This window comes from Gavialis gangeticus, unplaced genomic scaffold (assembly GCF_001723915.1).
Source record: "Gavialis gangeticus isolate Ggan-Ray unplaced genomic scaffold, GavGan_comp1, whole genome shotgun sequence".
In the NCBI taxonomy this organism is placed as follows: Eukaryota; Metazoa; Chordata; order Crocodylia; family Gavialidae; genus Gavialis; species Gavialis gangeticus.
Window position 1 is genome coordinate 101810957 of NW_017729024.1, and position 18445 is coordinate 101829401.

The 18445-nt window shown below is 40.1% G+C and overlaps 1 protein-coding gene across 1 annotated transcript in view; it reads left to right on the plus strand.

Moving 5' to 3' along the window:
* TMEM2 (transmembrane protein 2) overlaps window positions 1–18445 on the plus strand; it is a 72688-nt gene that overhangs the window by 47440 nt on the left and 6803 nt on the right. Inside the window, exons 11-19 of the mRNA XM_019517466.1 lie at window positions 3289–3377; window positions 7537–7668; window positions 8220–8255; window positions 9262–9417; window positions 11017–11194; window positions 14029–14244; window positions 15150–15358; window positions 15884–16063; window positions 17307–17526. Coding sequence (XP_019373011.1) covers window positions 3289–3377; window positions 7537–7668; window positions 8220–8255; window positions 9262–9417; window positions 11017–11194; window positions 14029–14244; window positions 15150–15358; window positions 15884–16063; window positions 17307–17526 — 1416 coding nt within the window. The remainder of the gene's footprint in view (window positions 1–3288; window positions 3378–7536; window positions 7669–8219; window positions 8256–9261; window positions 9418–11016; window positions 11195–14028; window positions 14245–15149; window positions 15359–15883; window positions 16064–17306; window positions 17527–18445) is intronic.

An 18445-nucleotide genomic window follows, 5' to 3' on the forward strand; every position in this document is an offset into this window, starting at 1 on the left:
CCCCCACCCGCCCCAGTTCAGCGATCATCTGTGGGGAAACCCCAGGTGCCGCACCAGTCGTTGAGCCAGGGGGGCACAGGGGGAATCCTCTGCATGCTCCCTGGTAGACCCAGAAGTGGACCAGAAGTGCTTCTGGTCTGCTGCCAAGTGTGCTGTGGAGCACCCCCCGTGCTCCTGTAGGACGCTTCATCCGCCCCAGCATCACAACATTCACGAGCTGCATGGTACCTTGAGGTATATAGAAAAAAACATTTAAAGCAGTGTCTATGTCTGAATCTCCAAATCGATTTGGAGGGTTTTAATTCGATTCAGAGAGATTAAAGGGTCCTTTCACTCTATGCAGATTCGGCCACTGAATTGGGCCAAATCAATTCAGGGACCAAAGCTTCACACAGCCCTGTTATCTCTTCATAGAAGGCAATCAGGTTGATCAGGCATGACTTGCCCTTAGTGAATCCATGCTGAAGGTTCCTAATCACCTTCTTCTTTTCCAAGTGCTTAGAAATGGATCCCTTGAGGACCTGCTCCATGATTTTTTCTGAGGACTGAGATGAGGCTGACTGGTGTATAATTCCCTGCATACTCCGCCTTCCCTTTCTTAAAGATGGGCACTATGTTTGCTGTTTTCCAATCATCCAGGACCTCCCCCAATCTTCATGAGTTTTCAAAGATGATGGTCAGCAGCTCTGAAATCACATCAACCAACTCCCTCAACACCCTCATATGCATTGCATCCAGCACCATGAACTTGTACACATCCAGCTCTTCTAAATAGTTCCTAACCTGTTCTTTCATCCACCTTGGGGATTCCTGGCCTGGCACTCCTCCTCCATTGGTAGTGCTCCATATCTGTTCTCCAGGCAAACCACTACATATGGGGATGACTGTGACTTCTTGCTGCCAAAAGATACAAACTTCCAGCTTCCACCTTCTTGGGAGTCTGTGTACTCTTCCTTTTTCTAGCACCACCTCTGGTAGTCCTTCCTCCACAGTCTTAGAGGTTTCTTCCAGCATGGAATCAATTCCTCATAGTGGAAGATGCTTCAGAGCTTTGATACCTGCTCTTATAGCTCTCTTGCCTTCTCCCTGAGGGATACCATCAGAAGACACCACTCACATTTCAGGCACTTCCCTACCTGGCTAACACTGGAAGGAACCTGCAAACCTCAGTCTGTGCAGCACCAAACCAGGACCTGGGTGGAAACCTCAGTGGTGTGTGGTCCTGCCTGGACAGACACCTCATAGGTGGAAGCAGAGAAGGAGCTGGAAGTGACTGTGGCTCTGAGATTGTGAAGTCCTCCAGCCATGTCTCTGGGTCTTCTAATCTGCTGCCTCTCACTTCGTGCCTCTCTTTCCAAGCAGACCTTCCCTAGCAAACTTCTCTGTAGCTGGCCTGTTTGCTTTTCCTTGATCTAAAGGGTTCCCTTTTCCCTGCAACTTCTTTCCCCTCAGCAAGCTTACAGTGAAGGAATGTGAGAGAGTTTTGAAGCAAACTCCCCCTTTCTCTCTCTGGTCTTTAGTTAAACAAGGGGCTTGTTTGGCAGTGAGATGTTGTTTCAGGGTTGTTTTTGCACAGTAAACTTGAATTATTTCTTTATAGTGACTCAGTATTTGATTGGAAAAGATGGTACATCAGTCAGTCTCCATCATCAGAGTTCTTTTATTCTAGTTTGTACTGATATAGGAATTCTGATGCACTGAAAGCCCTTCCAATATATTTTGTCAAAGAAAGCTTGCACATTTTAAGCAGGCTATCCTGTTTTCTGTAATCAGTGCTTACAAAATCACTGGGTGTTTTTGTCTATTTTAGCCTAAAGATGGCCTAGTAAGAGTTCTCTAAGTCTTGAAATAGATGTCATCAAATAAACCAGATCAGCTGTCCTGGGATGCATCCCAGCACAGCTGACACTTTCTATTGGGTGAAACGCACTTTGCCTGTTGTCCCACCCATTGATCTTTCAGGACAATGGGCAAAATGTTCCCACTTCCAGAGACATGCCATGGAGATTGCCAATGGCCCGTCTCTGGAAGTGGGGAAAGCAGGACAAACACTTCTAGGGTTTGGGGGGCCCCAATCCTGTGCAGGAGTTCCCAGGGTGTGCAGTTGCTGAGTATCCTAGGTCCTGGGAGTGCCTGCCTGGAGCAGCAAAAGAGTATGGGCAGCTCTGGGTGCCCATGTTCTCCCACCATAAAATAAATGGATATCTGCCAAAATAAAGCAAAACAATTTATCAATACCTTTTGTCACAGCTATATTGTGATGTGACATAAGGTATAGATGTCTATTTTCTGTTGCTTTGTGCTGCCAGAACACTTTTTTTTTACAGTGGTACAAAGATGACCAAAAGCAATGTGCGTTTCCACCCTGACGGTCAAGTCTGCATTCTAAATATGACATGTTTTGATCTGGGTTATAAACGAGGCTTTGAGTTTTAATTGGTTGTGTTTCACTTTACTTTGCCATAGTAAATGTTACTGTCCAAAATACCTCTAGTACTATCACAGCATAGAAGCACAACTCTTACGGGGCATGTATTAGAGACTTCTATTTGGGAATTAAGGGCCATTTATGGAGAAATTTGTATTAGAGATGCTTAAGCCCAAGGAAATAGTTCCTTTTTAAAGATTTTAAACCTGGTCAAAGGGATAACCAAGTATTTGAGCTTTTTTGTCTGTAATTAAATAATTAAATTGGAAAATAGATTACAGCAAAAAACTAATATTAATATCTTTAATGCTAAGAGTCACCAAAAGTATATATGTAACAATATTCACATTGGACTGTGGCAATGACATTTTCAGCTCCCGTACATTAATTTGTTAGGAAGATATACATTTCATAATGGCTTATTAGATTTTCCAGTTTTTAAGCTCGTTGCATATTTAGCCAGTGATCACCTTTACTACCAAAGTTAATTGAGACTTAAGCATTAAAAAAATGGCAGTAACATCCATCATTCTCTCCATCACTGGTACACACGAGAATATTTTCAGTTAGCAGCATTTTTTTTATACAGGAAATGCATCCAAAATCTCAATAAATGTTTGTCAGGACATTCGACTAAAATGATTTCTAAACTATATTATTTTCATGATTTTTTTTAGGCCTATGAAAGCCACAAAGACTATTAAAACTGATTTTTCTTAAGCTGTTACTCTTCTGCCTTAAAAAAATATATCAACTCATAACAATTTTAGAATTTCATTTCAGGTTTATTTTGACAGGTAATTAGTTGAAGGGGTTGGGGCTCTACAATGTAATCACTTTTCTCTTTTTGCTCATTTCAGGGTGGATTAATGATTGATAAAGGTGTCAAAATCACCAATGCCAGTGCCGAGGATCCAAGGGAATACCTTTGTTTGGATAACAACGCAAGGTAGAAAAAATCCTTTCCCAAATGTATGCTAAAATATCTAAATTCTGAGAATGTTCAGAGCTTAATAATATTAAGGAAAGGGCCTAGTTGTAATTTTTTTTTTATTTATAGTGATTGCAACCTGGAGAATATAAAACATAATGGTTCTTCATACTTGTCTATGCATGTGTTCTGGGATCAGTGGAGCATGCTGTGTTCCAGCAGTTTTCTGTCCTTCATAGACTTATAGAGAAATAGGGCCAGTCAGGACCCCCAGAGATCATCTAGTCCAACCCCTTACCTGAGAAGGGACCATCCTTATCCAAATCATCCTATACAAATCCATTGTCTAATCTCTTAGCAAAATTACACAGTCAATTCTGACGAAATACAAGACATAAAACCCTAAGCTGTCATAGGTAAAGCTGGGCCACCACAGCAAACATTGCCCTGCTGCAGAAAAAAAAGGTTAAGATTACAGACTCAGGAGCTCCCATGCAGAGGACCACATCCCCATGACAGAGGAAGGCAAAATCTTCCACAGTACATACCAATCTGCCCATGGGTGAAATTCCTTCCTGATACCAAATAGGGTGATCAATGTGACCCTGAGCGGAGGGGCAAGACCCTCAAGCCATCATCCTCTAGCTCTAAGTCTCAGCAGGAGCACTGGTACACTCTAGTCAAAATCCCCAGCCTTGGCTGCAGCCAACACCCAATGCCTCTGAGGAAGGCTTAAGAAAATCCTGATACATGTAGCACCAGGCAAGGCAGGAAGAATTCCCTCCTGAGCCCCTGCAGGAACCAGCAAAGCCCAGAAACATGGGAGATACCCACAGTAAAACATAGACATAGCTATACCTATATCATTCCCAACCAGTGGCTATCCAGCCTCTTCGTGAACACCTCCAGTGATAAGGAGTCCACAGCTTTCCTAGGCAGTCTGTTCCAGTGCCTCACTGTTCTAACAGTGAAGAAGTTTTTCCTGGTACCCAATATAAATCTCCTTTGCTACAACTTCAAGCCATTGTTCCATGTCCTCTCTGCAGCAAGAAAGAAAGTCTTCTCTCTCTCTCTCTCTCTCTCTCTCTCTCTCTCTCTCTCTCTCTCCCTCCTTTATGGCAGGCCTTTGAAGACTGCTACCATGTCCTGTCTTAAGCGCCTTTTTCTGCAAGCTGAACGTGCCCAGCTCCTTTAGCCCTTTATTATTCTTGTTACCCACCTCTAAACTCTCTCCAATTTTTTTATGTCCTTCTTACAATATGGAGCCTGGAACTGCACACACTTCTCCAGATGAAGCCTAACCAGTTCCAAGTAGCTAGGTACTATTACCTCCTATGTCTTGGATCTAATGTTTCTGTTGATGCATCCCAAAATCATATCTGCCTTTTATGTGCAGCTGCATTATGATGCAGACTTATTGAGTCTGTAATCTATCAAGACTCCAAGATCCTTCATAATAGTGCTGCTATCCAACCAGGTATTATCCACTTTGTATCTGTATTTTTGATTACTCTTCCTGAAGTGTAGCACCTTGCATTTGTCAGCATTGAACTTAATCCTGTTAGCATCAGTCTAGCTTTCCAGTCTTTCAGGAGCCTTCTGAATTGCACTCCCATCCCCCAGCATGTTCACAATCCTTCCCTTTCTGTACATTTGTCTTGTACTGGCTTTCTCACCCAGAAGCAAACACTTTTTCATCATAATTTACCATCACTGCTACAATATTATTATAGTTCAATTACATTTTGAAAGTATCTTTTGATTTGCTAGACTTTCCAGCTCATAGGTCAGTGTTCTGTACCTAGCAGGAAAGACTTTAAAATGCACATAGTGCTAGGAAATGCTCAACTGAAATCACAACTTCATGAAAGCTGATCCTTTTTGTTGCCTTTTGAGCCTTTGAAACTCTTGTCTTAGTCTTCTGATGGGGTGTGTGCGTGTGTGTGCGCGTGAGTGCATGCACACCCACACACACTTTAGCAGCATAGCTTAAGGTCAAGGAAAATTCTGAGGTGTGTTTTTGGGGAAAAGGTGTTGGTATTTGCTGGAGTACGAGAAAAGTGGATGGAACTGGGATGAAAATGCACAATCACTTATTTTGAAGGGCAGGATAGATAAAGACAAAGTCAGTTGGATATCAGATGGCAGAGGAAAATTTAAGTGCTTACAACCACCAGTATTGCCTCTCTTAGTTAGTTAAAGCACCCTTGCCACTATTTTTCAGCATGGGGACACTAATACACATGATGCTTTGTGTGCTTTAATTAGAGCAGCTCTGAGAGCCACCTCCGCTCCATGGCTGCCTCCCTCACTCGTGGAGCACTTGTATAAACACCCAGAGTGACTGAAATGGAGCATGGCCACACCAGAACCTCTCTGAGATTTTTTTTTTTTTAACTGTGTAAGAAAGATTTGGTAGTAAGACATAAAGTCCTAGTAGATTTAAAACATAATTTATTTAGAATAAATTCCTTAAAAGAGTTTGAAGGATCTTAAATATTATCAGTAACTGGAGTCAGGATGCATGCTGTGGGAGCAAGAGAGCTTGGAAGTGTACTAGGAGAAGGATGTTGGCAGAAAGATCTCATATCCAAGGAGGCTGGGGGGTGGGAATTGACATTTATAAGATGAGCACATGTTACTGAAGCAAAAAGAACAAAGGTCTGGGAACCACTTTCTAGTAAGATATTTGTAATGGTTTCAGGATCAATAGTAGCAAGGGGATAGTTATTGAAGATTAGATGAGGATCACAATGCTGCAGGTTACATAGATGCAGCTGAAGAAAACCATACTGGTAGACAGTGTTCTTCCTGTTTAACACATAGTATGCTAGGAACTATCGCATGTTGGTACAAAAAACCTAATAATCATCAGCTATCAAGTAAAAGTGTCTTATAGAGCTTTGAGGAAGTAGCATTTAAAATCATACATTTGTCGTCATACAGACAGAAACTTGAAATAATAAGCGCTTGCCTGATTTATTTATTAATTTAAAATGTTTTGATTGTTGCTTCTGGAATCCGTTACATTTCTTTGATCAACAAGACCATACCTATATTACACAGTTTATGACTTGTGTAGGACTGTGCAAACTCTTGCTGAAAGAACTTACCATATCATATAAATATTCGATAATTTTAAATACTGTTGGTGAAACAAGAACAAGATTTTTATTGCGTCATTCAGTGAGAAGTCTTTCTAACTTACTTGAAATTAATTTTTAATATACTATAATAATTCTCCCAGGTAGGGTGGGAAGAAAATATTTACAAAGCTTTTTAGGCAATCTTCATAGAGTTCTGTTGTCTGATCTGATGCTTATTAGCCATAGTTTGTGTATCTGACTGGCAAACTGTCCATAGCTCTTGAAATATACCTTAAGCTTTCATGAAATCTCCATCTGGCTGCTTCCACTAGTCTGACCAGCAGTTTCTTCCATCTTCCTTGTTTCTCTGATCTTCTGGGTAAGAGTTTCTGTGTTGCTCCCACAAACCAAAAAAGTTTCCAGCCACCATTCCATAAGAGACTGGCTTGGTTGCAAACTGTGGAGCACAGACTTGAGTCATGGAGAAACACGTCAGTTCTGCTCAGATAAAGAATACTCTGCGAAACCAATCTCGCTTGAGAGATCCAAGATGGAGCAGTCATTAGCCAGTCCTCTAGCTGTCTGTTTGCAGTAGCAAAAGTGGCCTTGCATGCCCTGCCAAGGTCAGCTGTCATCTTTTCTCTCCCTCCAAACCCTGAATTAATGCTGCAAGGATTAAGGAGGGAATAAAAGACGTGAAGAAAGGTGTGTGAAGAATGGTGAGGGATGTAAAATTAGGTGTGTGAAGGGTGTAAAATTATCAAATATTTGTGTGCTATTCCCTCGTGGCAGATGTCTGTGCTCCCCTGTTTTTCTGCTTCCCAAGAAGATGGTGATCAGATTCCTAGAGAAGTTGTGATATGAGAATGAAGAATTGTAGATGCACTTGGTGAAGTTGCAGTTCTGGTTTCCATCATCTTTTGGCTTGACTCTGCTCTCCTTTTGTGTTGGACGCTGCAGAATGCTGTTTTTGCCTCTGAAGAGTACAAGTGTTTATGTCTTGATATATACTACAGCACTGTATGTGTGTTCCCATACATGGAGCCAATTCAGATATTTTCATTTCAAGCCTTGTTTTTCCTCTTTCCAAGGTTTCGACCTCATCAAAACACAGACCCTGAGAAGCCGCGAGTTGCTGCTCTGATTGACAGACTAATCGCTTTTAAAAACAATGATCATGGGGCTTGGGTCAGAGGAGGGGATATCCTCATTCAGAACTCTGGGTAGGTGTCCAAAAGATAGTTCTGCCTCCTGTAAGACATCCTCCTGGACAAGGGTGTAAAAGCCTGGAGAATTAAGTAAAAATATGCATTGTGAAATCTATAAAAATGCATTAAGATGGAGTCATGAGAGAATATCCATGCTAAACTATGGAGACTTTAAGTGTCTCATTCCACTAAGTAGAATCAAATGAAGTTCTCAGGATTGCATAGAAAGACAAATAATGGTTTAAAGTTGCATAATGAAAACAGTTAACTCAAAGTTAATTGAAATCATAGGGAATACTTAGATAATTTTGAGTGTAAGATATTTGAGGCTTCTCTGAAACTATCATATTGCCACTTTAAAAATATGTAAAAATGATTTTACAGCTTTTAAGATGCATAGCATCTGTAAGTATAATCGCTGTCAATTAAATTATCTGAATTTTTCTTTCCATTTCTTCAATATCTATTCATTTTGAAGCCAATCTGTTTTATCCCTTTGAGAAAATAATATCATTTTCTTATAAATGGGTTGAAGTTTTCTATGCTAAAATTACTTTCTTTTGTAGGTTTTCTGACAATGGAATAGGTTTAACATTTGCCAGGTGAGTACCTCTTTTAAGGATAAAACATGGAAAAAGCTTAATACAATTTTGCTTATCTAGAAATTTTGAAAATGTGTGTAAAATCATGGGAAGTCGGTGTGTTTCAAAGGCTGTGATATCATGGCACTCTTATATTTCCATTGTTTTTTAAAGGCAAGAGAATTGGAAGTGGACTGTATCTTTGCTTTTGGTCGTTGGTCAAAAATTAATACTTTGGTACAGGGATGTCCAATTCCCAAAAGGCCAGGGCCACACAGCCCTGAGCTGTACCAGAAGGGTCTTATCAGGGCAAGCCACTGCCTCCCCAGCCACATGCCATATGGAGGCTCCCACCCCTCCAAGATTGCTGGATTGCCACCCACATGGATGCACCCTCCCACAGCTGTACCACATGCTCATGTGGCGCCGGTCTCACCCTCAGCTTGACAAGACAAGCTGCACTGCACTGCCATACCCCCTTGGGTTGAGCAGGAAGCAGAAGCTGAAGGAGGGAGAAGGAGCCTGGAGACTCCATCTGTTGTTTCAGCCAGGGCAATGGGTGGAACAGTAGCCTGGCAAGAGCCTGGGGACTGCAGCTTAATCCCTTTGATGCATCAAATCATAATGGTGGAGTGTTAAGTGTCATCAGTGGTTCACTAGACCGATTTGCAGTGTTAATGTTAATCCTTAAGACTTTGTGTATTGAACATATGTTCTTGAAGGATGACTGAAGTACTGAAATGAGAACATCTAATACTCATCTGCATGTGTGTGTGTGTACACACACACGGGTGTCTACATTACATCACTTAACTGTCATGTTTAAAGGCTAAGATTTTATTTTTTTAAATCAAAGATTAAATATACTGCTTTATTTATTATAATGTACTTTACAAAAAAAAAACTTGTTTTGATTCAGTTAACAGTAAAAAAAAAAAAAAAATTAGAGATGGTAGCATCTTCTTGAATGTAAAATGTTTATAACTTTCTGCTGCAGTAGAGGTAAACTTTGATTTGCTTTTTATAGTGATGGAAGTTTTCCAAGTGACGAAGGTTCCAGCCAGGAAGTATCAGAATCTCTTTTTATTGGCGAGAGCAAGAACTATGGCATCCAGGGTGGCCAAAACAAATACTGGGGAACTGGAGGAACAGACAATAAAAATCGCACCCTGCCTAGAAATCGGTAAGTGTTTCAGCAGGCAAAACAGAGATGCTTTTTCAAAAATGTACCCTTTTTGCCTAATGGAATAGCAGCAAAAATTTGAAAATTAAAGTATCCACTTTCTGTGTGATGCAATGTTAATGTTGAACATGCCAGAGGGGAAACAAATTGGCTTGGGGGCTTAATAACAGGATATACTATCTTTCAGTCCATTCCAGCATTTGAATCTGGCCAAGAAAAGCATTGACTAGACATTATTATAGTTAGATTACTACATTCAGGCCTATTTGTTATTAGTTTGAACTTCTTAGCCTTATTCTTGATGACCAAGTACTTACCTCACAAAAATTAACACTGTTGGCATTGACTTGCATCCTGTAGTCCTCTGTTTATTCCGTCTCCTTCTGAGAATAAGCAGTTCTCAGTTTCTGGACTGTGAAATTAACCCATTCTCAAGACATTACATTCCTTTGCACTAAAAGAAAGGTAGCCATTATTTACATTAGGACTACTCCACTAATTTATTGTCATCTTGCACAGTGCAAAAATGTTTCTTTGTGTGATTTATATAGAAACTCATTTCTAATGCTGTCATCTGCCTGCAAACTGCAGGAAGAGAGAGAAACAAGGAACCTATTTCCTAATAATGGGTGTCTCTTTATTTTGGGTGTCTTCTTTATTTCTTGAGATGATATTCTTATCTATGCTTAAACAGTTGGTTCTTCTATTCTGTTCTTTATGTATTGTGGGAGGTGAAAGATCTCAAACGGTGGTTGATACACCTTTTTAATACAAGGAGTGGCTTAGGTCATTCTTTTCCTGATAAATCTTTGTTAGTTGATAAGCAACAACAAGATAACACTTTGGCTATACCAGAAACTGAAACACTAATGATACATTAGTGTTAAAAATTTGTTATTGATCTAGTAACAAAAAGGAATTTTAATCAGTTCAGCAGTTGATTTCTGTACCGTCTAGAAACTGTCTGGCATGCTGAATTGTGCCTTTTTAAGTCTGTTTCCAGTCTAGTACCTTGAATTGCTATGAGTAACAATTGCTGATGTCCTGTGACCCTATCAGTTGTAAAACAATCGGGTGTGGTGGAGAGGAAGGAAGAGTCTATGGCTATGGAAACTGGGATGCCAGGTGGGAATTAATAATGGCAACCAGTCCAACTCAATTTTCCTTTTATATAGGAACCTTCTCCACTTCTTTCAGTGGTCTGCTTAAGACTTATTACCCATTGCCAGATCCCACCCTGGTTTCACAAAAGTAGGAGAGATTTGGTTTAGAGTTCTCTGCAAATCTAAGCATGTGCAGTGGGCACTTATGGAGTAGCTCTTTTCCTGCACACTACAAAGTAAGAGGAAGGAGATGGGAGTTAAGTGAGGCTGCAGGCAGTAGTAATACCCACTAATAATAGAAAGGAGCCTCACCCTTAGTACTGTGTAGATTTGAATACAGTCAAGATTTTCCTTACTTATAACATCCTACTCTGGAATCTGTTTTTAGCTCTGCATTCTTAAAGATGAAAAACGCAAGAAAATGTTATATCTCAGGGATCCTGAATGGTACAAGTAGAGTACTTGTGTGTCTTAAATGTTTTATTTTTTTTAATAGGACATTTCCAATCAGAGGCTTTCAGATTTATGATGGACCTGTTCATCTTACCAAATGCACATTCACAAACTTTGTACCAACCCCTGATAGATTCACCAGTGCAATTGGGTTCCTGATGAAGAACTCCTGGCAGATGACACCTAAGAACAACATTTCTCTTGTGAAGTTTGGTTCAAATGTAAGCCTATTGCAAAATTTCCTTTCAGTGAGTTGGGGATAAAACAAGGAAAGGAGGAGCACTTGGAATAGTGAAGAATGTATGTTGTGCTTCCAGTTTCCCATGCAGATTATCTTTCATTGGAACAGATATGAAGCAATATCCTTTCATTTCCCCCATCCTGTACCACAACATGTCTGCTTCTGTTTTAACTCCACCTATGTTGTCTTTTCTATGGCGTCCTGTTCCCTCCAGCTGAAGTCACTGGGGTACTTGAAGTGGCATCTGGAAAAGGGAAATCTGCTTCTCCAGAGACCTCTTGGGCTGCCTTAGCCAGTTCCCAAACACTTAGGAGGATAGGTGATGCATATTTTGCATTCCAGTTCTGGGGGTCTATCCCACATGAAGATTGAGAAGTAGGGATTCAGACTAAGTATTAGCTAAGAACAGCTTTTGCATGAAGTGAAGGTGAACTGTACTTCTGAAGTTTGAAACCTAGCCTTTGTTTTGTTGCCACATTTTTAAACTTCCTTATTTCAGCCAGATACTTGAGTACTGAAATTTGTTTTAAGTATTGTCTTTGAACCTAGTTGGAAGTATGGGAAATCCTTTTTTAAAAAGTGCCTGTTTACTGAAGTTTCCAACACAGGCTTTGGCCAAGTGTCACAAAAAAACCTAACTTTGAAATCCATGCATTGAGTAGCCTATTTTCATAGATAATTATATTAAGTTATGCTTATATATTGCTACCCTGGAAACTTACTTGCCTTTTTTGTTTTGTTGCAAGAGTTACTTAGGTACCTTATTTTTGGTAAAGAATAGAGAAGCTTTTCTGCAGAAAACAGAAAAAAAGTTCACATTCACTTGTTGCACAGTTGCTGTGCTCTGGAGCATAGGGAGGCATGAAGCTCAAGGTGAATAGCTGTGCAGGCAGGTCCAAGACGCATTCTTTGAATATTGATTCTAAATACAAAGCTGTATTTATTTTTTTAAAATACATGCCAATGGAGGATTGTTTAAACAATGCTTCGCAGAATATGTATGAAAACTAAGCTTATACAAACAGAAAGTGTTTGCATCTTCTGAGGGCAGGACTTGTTTCATGTTTGTTGCTGTAGCAAGGTCCTGGCCACAAAGATGGCCATGATGCCTCCTGGTGAACCAGTGACTCCTGCCCCACTCTGGCTCCTCCTTGAATCTCACCCGCCACACTTTGATGTTTCGTATGGAGTATAGGGAGGCTGCCCTAGGGTTCCAAAGTGACCAGCCAGTCTGTTTTGCCCCATAGAGCCTCTACACTGTCGTCCATTTGGCCCTGTCAGTGCCATAGGTCACCAAGTGCCTTATGAGCTTTATTTGCCACTTCCATCCTTTCCTGTAGCCATGCCTATGCCTCACAGTTGTTAACTGAACACTTTAGAGGGCCCCCTGACCTTACTGCAACACTTAGCTCCCTTAGGCCTCAAACGTTTGTTGAGGCTTCAGCCCTCCCGGCTTTGGTCCCTTTTCTCTGGCTGCGTCCTTCCCATAGCCCAGCTGCCCCAGATCTTGGCATCTGAGCCCCAGTTCTAGTCCTGCCCCTTTTGGGCTCTTCATCTCCCTTGGTCCCTGACCTGAGCAAGGTTGTTCTCATGTTGCTGAGCCCCCTTATAGTCCCAGACCTCTACAGAACTCTGTATGAGATGCCCTATTGTCTTCCATGCTACCACCAAAGCCACAACCCGGTCCTCTGGGATCAACTTAAACACAGTGCTTTCACCAAAGACTCTTCCCCACTCAGGGTTTATGCCACCCTTCAAGCTCTACCTACTTCCCTTGGGGCTCTCACCTCCCAGCTCTTATTGGTGTTTGCCAGGCTGGCTCTTTCACTCCTCTCTCCCTAGATCTCTACTCCCTGCAGTATGCAAAGCCAGACTGCCTGTCTTTCCTCATGGCCTACATTATATGTCTATAAGCTCCATCCCGTTTGATCATGTGGCTCCCCAGGCACACACAGAGTTTTTCCTTTTGCCTAATGGCCAGCCTGTGCTCCTGGCTTGCTGCCCTCTTTATTTAAAGTTACAATCCCATGTTTCAAAGAAGAAAAGATTTCAGCTAAAAGGTTTTAGGAATGGAGCACGATATCAGTCTTCAGTGAATAACATCTTAGCTTGTACAGGCATTTCTGCAAACACAGAAGCTCTATATGTAGTGTGCTATAACACTGAACTTGATGAAATCTCAGTAAATGCACTGTACCGATAGGTAAATTGACAGGATGATTTAAGTCTTTTCCATCCAGAAGTTCTTTGAAGGAAACATGAGGCCTAAGGTGTCTGAACTTCCTAAAATCACTAGCCTCTGTTGAGGCTGGGAACTGCAACTCTTATTTTCAGCTTAGGCTATCAGTCTTATGAGTGAAGCCTTTGATGTGGCTGCAGCTTAGGCAGGAATTGCTGTGAGTAGATAGGGTTTTAGTTTGGATTTGATGCTCTCTGAGCTCAAAACCAAGTCACTGCAAATGTGTATTTTAATATTCAGTAGAATTCTTTTATCCCCCTGGGTCACTTTAAGTCATGAATTTCCAGTAATAAAAGTAGTAACGCAAATTCAGAAAGTAGTTCAACCCTAGTTATACTTGCAAAATTTTTGATAATTTATTTGTTGAAAAAAAACATGTCCACTACAAACTGTTTTTGCAAGGTTACATTGTATTTGTTAGAAAGTTTTTGTTCTGCTCATAATTTCCCAAACTTGCAACTTTGTTTCAGCATGGAAATATTTATTGGTTTCACTTTGTTGTAAATATAGCACAGTGACTTATATTTGGTTTTAGGAAACTGAATTGAAATGTTTCACTTCCCCTTTATTGTCAGGTTTCTTTGAAAGTCTTCTTCGGAAAACCTGGTCCTTGGTTTGAAGATGGTGAGTTGGATGGTGACAAGAACTCAATATTCCATGATTTAGATGGTTCTGTGACTGAATATAAAGACACTTATGTTGGCAGAATGGATAATTACTTGATCAGACATCCAAAGTGCATCAATGTTACAAAATGGAACGGAGTGATCTGCAGTGGGACGTATGCACAGGTTAGAACTATTGCGTATTTTTGTGTATTCCATATTTAATCTGTTGTCAAAAGACCTAATGAGAGAGCCTGTTAAAACTGTGGAATTGATTTCTATAGGGTTTTTTTAAGTTAATTTACACTGATCCTCTTAATTTTACATTCAACCTCTCTATTTAGAGACTGGGGCAATAGGGATTTAGGATATAAAAAGTTTTCAAGCAAAAGAAAATATTTGTGTAGTGAATTTATTTATTGATATCGATAGCAAATAAATCTGGGAATGTTCTTGTATTTTGGGATTCTGGGTTTTGTCAGCTTATCATTAAGATGTGAAAAAGAGCTTCCTGAACACCAATTCATCTACTGCAGTGTTCAGTAACCTTTTTAGGAGCAGAGTTACCCAGTTTGGGTAAGAGCCAGCCGGGCAGGCAGGATAAGGACCAGCTGCTGCTGCTGCTGCTTCTGCCTAGCAGGGTGATGGAGAGAGAGCCTATAAACTTGTCCTTTTTCCATGCTGGCACAGTAACCACTGCCTAATGCCACCAAAGCCTCACATCTACAGGCTGGTTCAAATGGCAGTAAGTTGCCAACCCCTGATCTGCCGGGATTATTTCCCAATTCTGCCACAAACTGTGTGTGATCTTATATAGGTCATTTGACCATGCTCTCTCTCGTGTCTGTTTAAAAAAAAAAAAAAAAGGGAAAAATGCATCTTTCTTTCTGTATTGTCTACTAAAATTATAAGTTTTCCCAGACCATGTCATGTCTGTCATCTGCACACAGTGCCTAACTCGGTTCTATCTTGTGGTTGGTAGTAGTTTTGCTCATACTCTTTATGAACTCCTCTTCCCCCTCCCCCCATCAGTATATGTTTTTGTCTCTGATAATATTTGAGCCTTTCTTCCTTCTGGATAATATTTTAAGGTGTACATCCAGACATGGAACCCACAGAATCTTACTATGACCATTGTACGTGATGAATACCCAACCAGCCCCATGGCACTTCGAGGCATTAACCAGCGAGCTGCTTTTCAACAGTACCAGCCAGTAGTGATGCTTCAGAAGGGCTATACAATACATTGGAACGGACAGGCTCCACAAACCACTTTTCTTTACCTCATTAACTTTAACAAGTATGTCACCCTCAATGCATATCAGCTTTCACCTCATCTCTGGCAGAATTAGTATGCATGCATAAGAAAAGAACTTGACTTTTATATGAAATAAGATGCATTAACAGCAATAGCATAAACTGGAGACGAAACAAAAGTTGTATGAAGTCACACATGAAGTGTTCTGCAGGAGAAAAGTCTTGAAGACTTTCATTGTTGTTTTATTACTGCATGAAGCTGTGCAGAATAAAATTTTAAATGGTTTGATGTGGTGGCATTTAAGAGGCACCCAAATAGAATAAAATATCTCAAAGTGGAAAAGTGACAACTTTTATCAGAGGGATATAATGGGTGTTGTTATTTTTCACACAGTGTTGCAAGCCATCTATTTGATGATTAGATTTGCTACATTTTCATTTTTCCTGTTGTATTATCTGTTAAAAGGTAACTACGACATCTCTAAACCTATTTACAGTCTGAACCGTAACATCATAGAGTTTATTCAAATGAATGATCTGTAACAATTTTGTTTCCCTATGTTTTCAGGAATGAATGGATCCGGGTTGGTCTTTGTTATCCATCAGGTACAACCTTTCAAGTCACGTTTGATGTCTTCCAAAGGGCATCTGGATTCTATAGTATTGGAGAATATGCTGCTGTATCTTCCATATCAGAACTGAAGAAGTATCGATCAGAGAAAAAGTTTTATTTTGACAACAGCACAGGGTAATTTTTAAAATAGATGAATAAAAAAATCGGGACATTTTTGTCATTGTTTAATTGTACAGTTGTTAGTCTGGTAGTCTTGAGACATCTGCTTATGAGGAAGGTTCCTGTGGGATAGAAATTGTAGGGCACCAATGAATGTTTGGAAGAGTACTTAAGTAACTTGTAATTACAACTGCAGTTGTCTTCAGGTCAGCATTTCCCAATGGATACTGTAGTTACCACAGTTATTTCCTATTCCAAGTATAGGCGGAAACTGTGGTATCTCAAATACCACACTGTTGGTACCTTTCAACCCATAACTTGTCTATTAAATATAAATATTAGAGTTCGAGAACATTCTTGTTTTGTCCAAAAGAAACTCAAACCTGTGTTTATGACTATGGGGAAGGGAGCAAAATTATCCAGGAACTCCTAGGTCCTATTTTCAAAAGTGGCTTTTGGATTTAAGGTTGAATAAATCTTAAAAAATGGTCATTAGCCTCCTAAATCACTTAGCCACTTTTAAAATGTTATACCTGAGCTGCAACAAGGCCTCATTTAGCATGGGTTTGTTTGTTTGTTTGCATCATCTCATTTTGATTCCACTCAAAGTATTAGGGTTGAAGTGTCAGATTTTTTTAAAAATCTGATTAGTGTACTAGTTTATCTAAACAGATGAGCACAGTTTTTTCCTTTGGATATTTAGGTCTTTTTCACTATCCAGGCATGATAAGCATCTATTGAAGCATCCTTGTAGTTATTACCAGCGTTATGTTTCTCCCAGGTAGGATGCGGTTATTATGCTTTTTGCACAATAATCACAGTAGTAAAGGAAATAAATCTCTTTTCTAAAATTTGCTTGCTTCTTGTGCAGCCATTTTGTCGATCAATGGCGGATTATGTTATTTTCCAAATGATCAATCTACTTTTGAACCTTTATTTAAGATGTATGGTATAAAAATTACTCTTTTCAATGACTTGGTTTCTTCTGAGGTGTGTGGAAAATAACAATTGACCAATCATTATGATTGTAAGTAGTTTTACTGTATATCATTAAAGGTTTCCCTACTTCAGTAATGATTGTGAGAGAACATTTTGTAGTTCTGTAGACTTAGGAAACAGAAGTATTTGTTTCTGACTTCTGAAAAACTGAGATTTTTTTTTTGTATTCACTTTATTAAAAGTCCTAAAGAGTTTTTTATGTAAATATCTATCCCATCAACTATCTATCCAGTCACATGTATTTTTTTTCCTTGTCTAGATTGCTGTTCTTATATCTTCAAGCCAAATATAATCGGGAGGGTCATAGTTATTGTTCATCTCAGGGATGTGAAAGAATCAAGATTCAAGCCACACTTTGGTCAAAAGAGATCAGCAACTGCATGACAAAAGCTTATCCAAAGTACCACGAAGCACCAGCTGTTATAAAGCCAATGCCAGGCAAAATTACTATACCATGCAAAAACTGTGGCACAAATCAGGTAAAAAAAAAAAGACAAAAATATATAAACATGGTTTGTGAACAGGTAGATAAGATTGCTTAAATATAAGGCATTTAAATGAAAACTGGTTCTCTTGTGAAAGAGAGAAGCAGGCAAACTGGAAAGTTTGCTGTCATGTACCATCTAATATGCATTTTGATGAGAGAGTCTTTTCACATGTAATCAAATGGACCCTCTGTTGTGTTTCTGACCTGTGAATTAAGGGTGGTCTTTAACAACCTCTGTGTGTTCCCTGTTGGTTTAAGGCACTTCTTGCGTTGAGCTAAAGAACCACATAATGCAATGTCTGCTGCTGTGTCCAGGAGCACACTTGAACTGAGTTGACATGATCTGTTCCCACTATATAGAGGAGCATGCTGTTTCTCCCCTTCCGTCCTCTCACTCTTCTGCTAAACAGAATCAGCTCTTGTGTCAGCAAGCTAGTTAGTTTCTCTTCTTGTAGATTAGTTGGGGCTGCTTGCTTCTAGTTATTCCTGAGTCTCTGCTGGGTCCCATAGAGAGTTCAAAAGGTGTGTGTCCTGCTCAGCCACTGTTTTTAGAGACTAGTTCATGCATTCAGTGCAGTATGCCTGTGGGAGGCTCACATAATATCCCTCTGCACAGTTCATGAACCTTCACTTGCCAAGGGAGAAAGAGCAGGGAGTCACTACTTCAGGTGTGCTTGGCTTCTTTAGGGACTTTAGCTGGAATATCCTAGCACGGCCTCATGAGCTTTCAGGTTTCTTGTAAAAGAGCCATGAGGTATACCTTACCACCTAAGCCTTGGCAGTGCCCTTGACCAGTCTGTCAGGCTAAATGTCTGGCTTCATGACCTGTATCAGCATCCAACTCACTCAGTGTCTGTAGAGTTGCCATGAATTCATAGTTTCATAGTTTCTAGGTTCGGAAGGGACCTGAG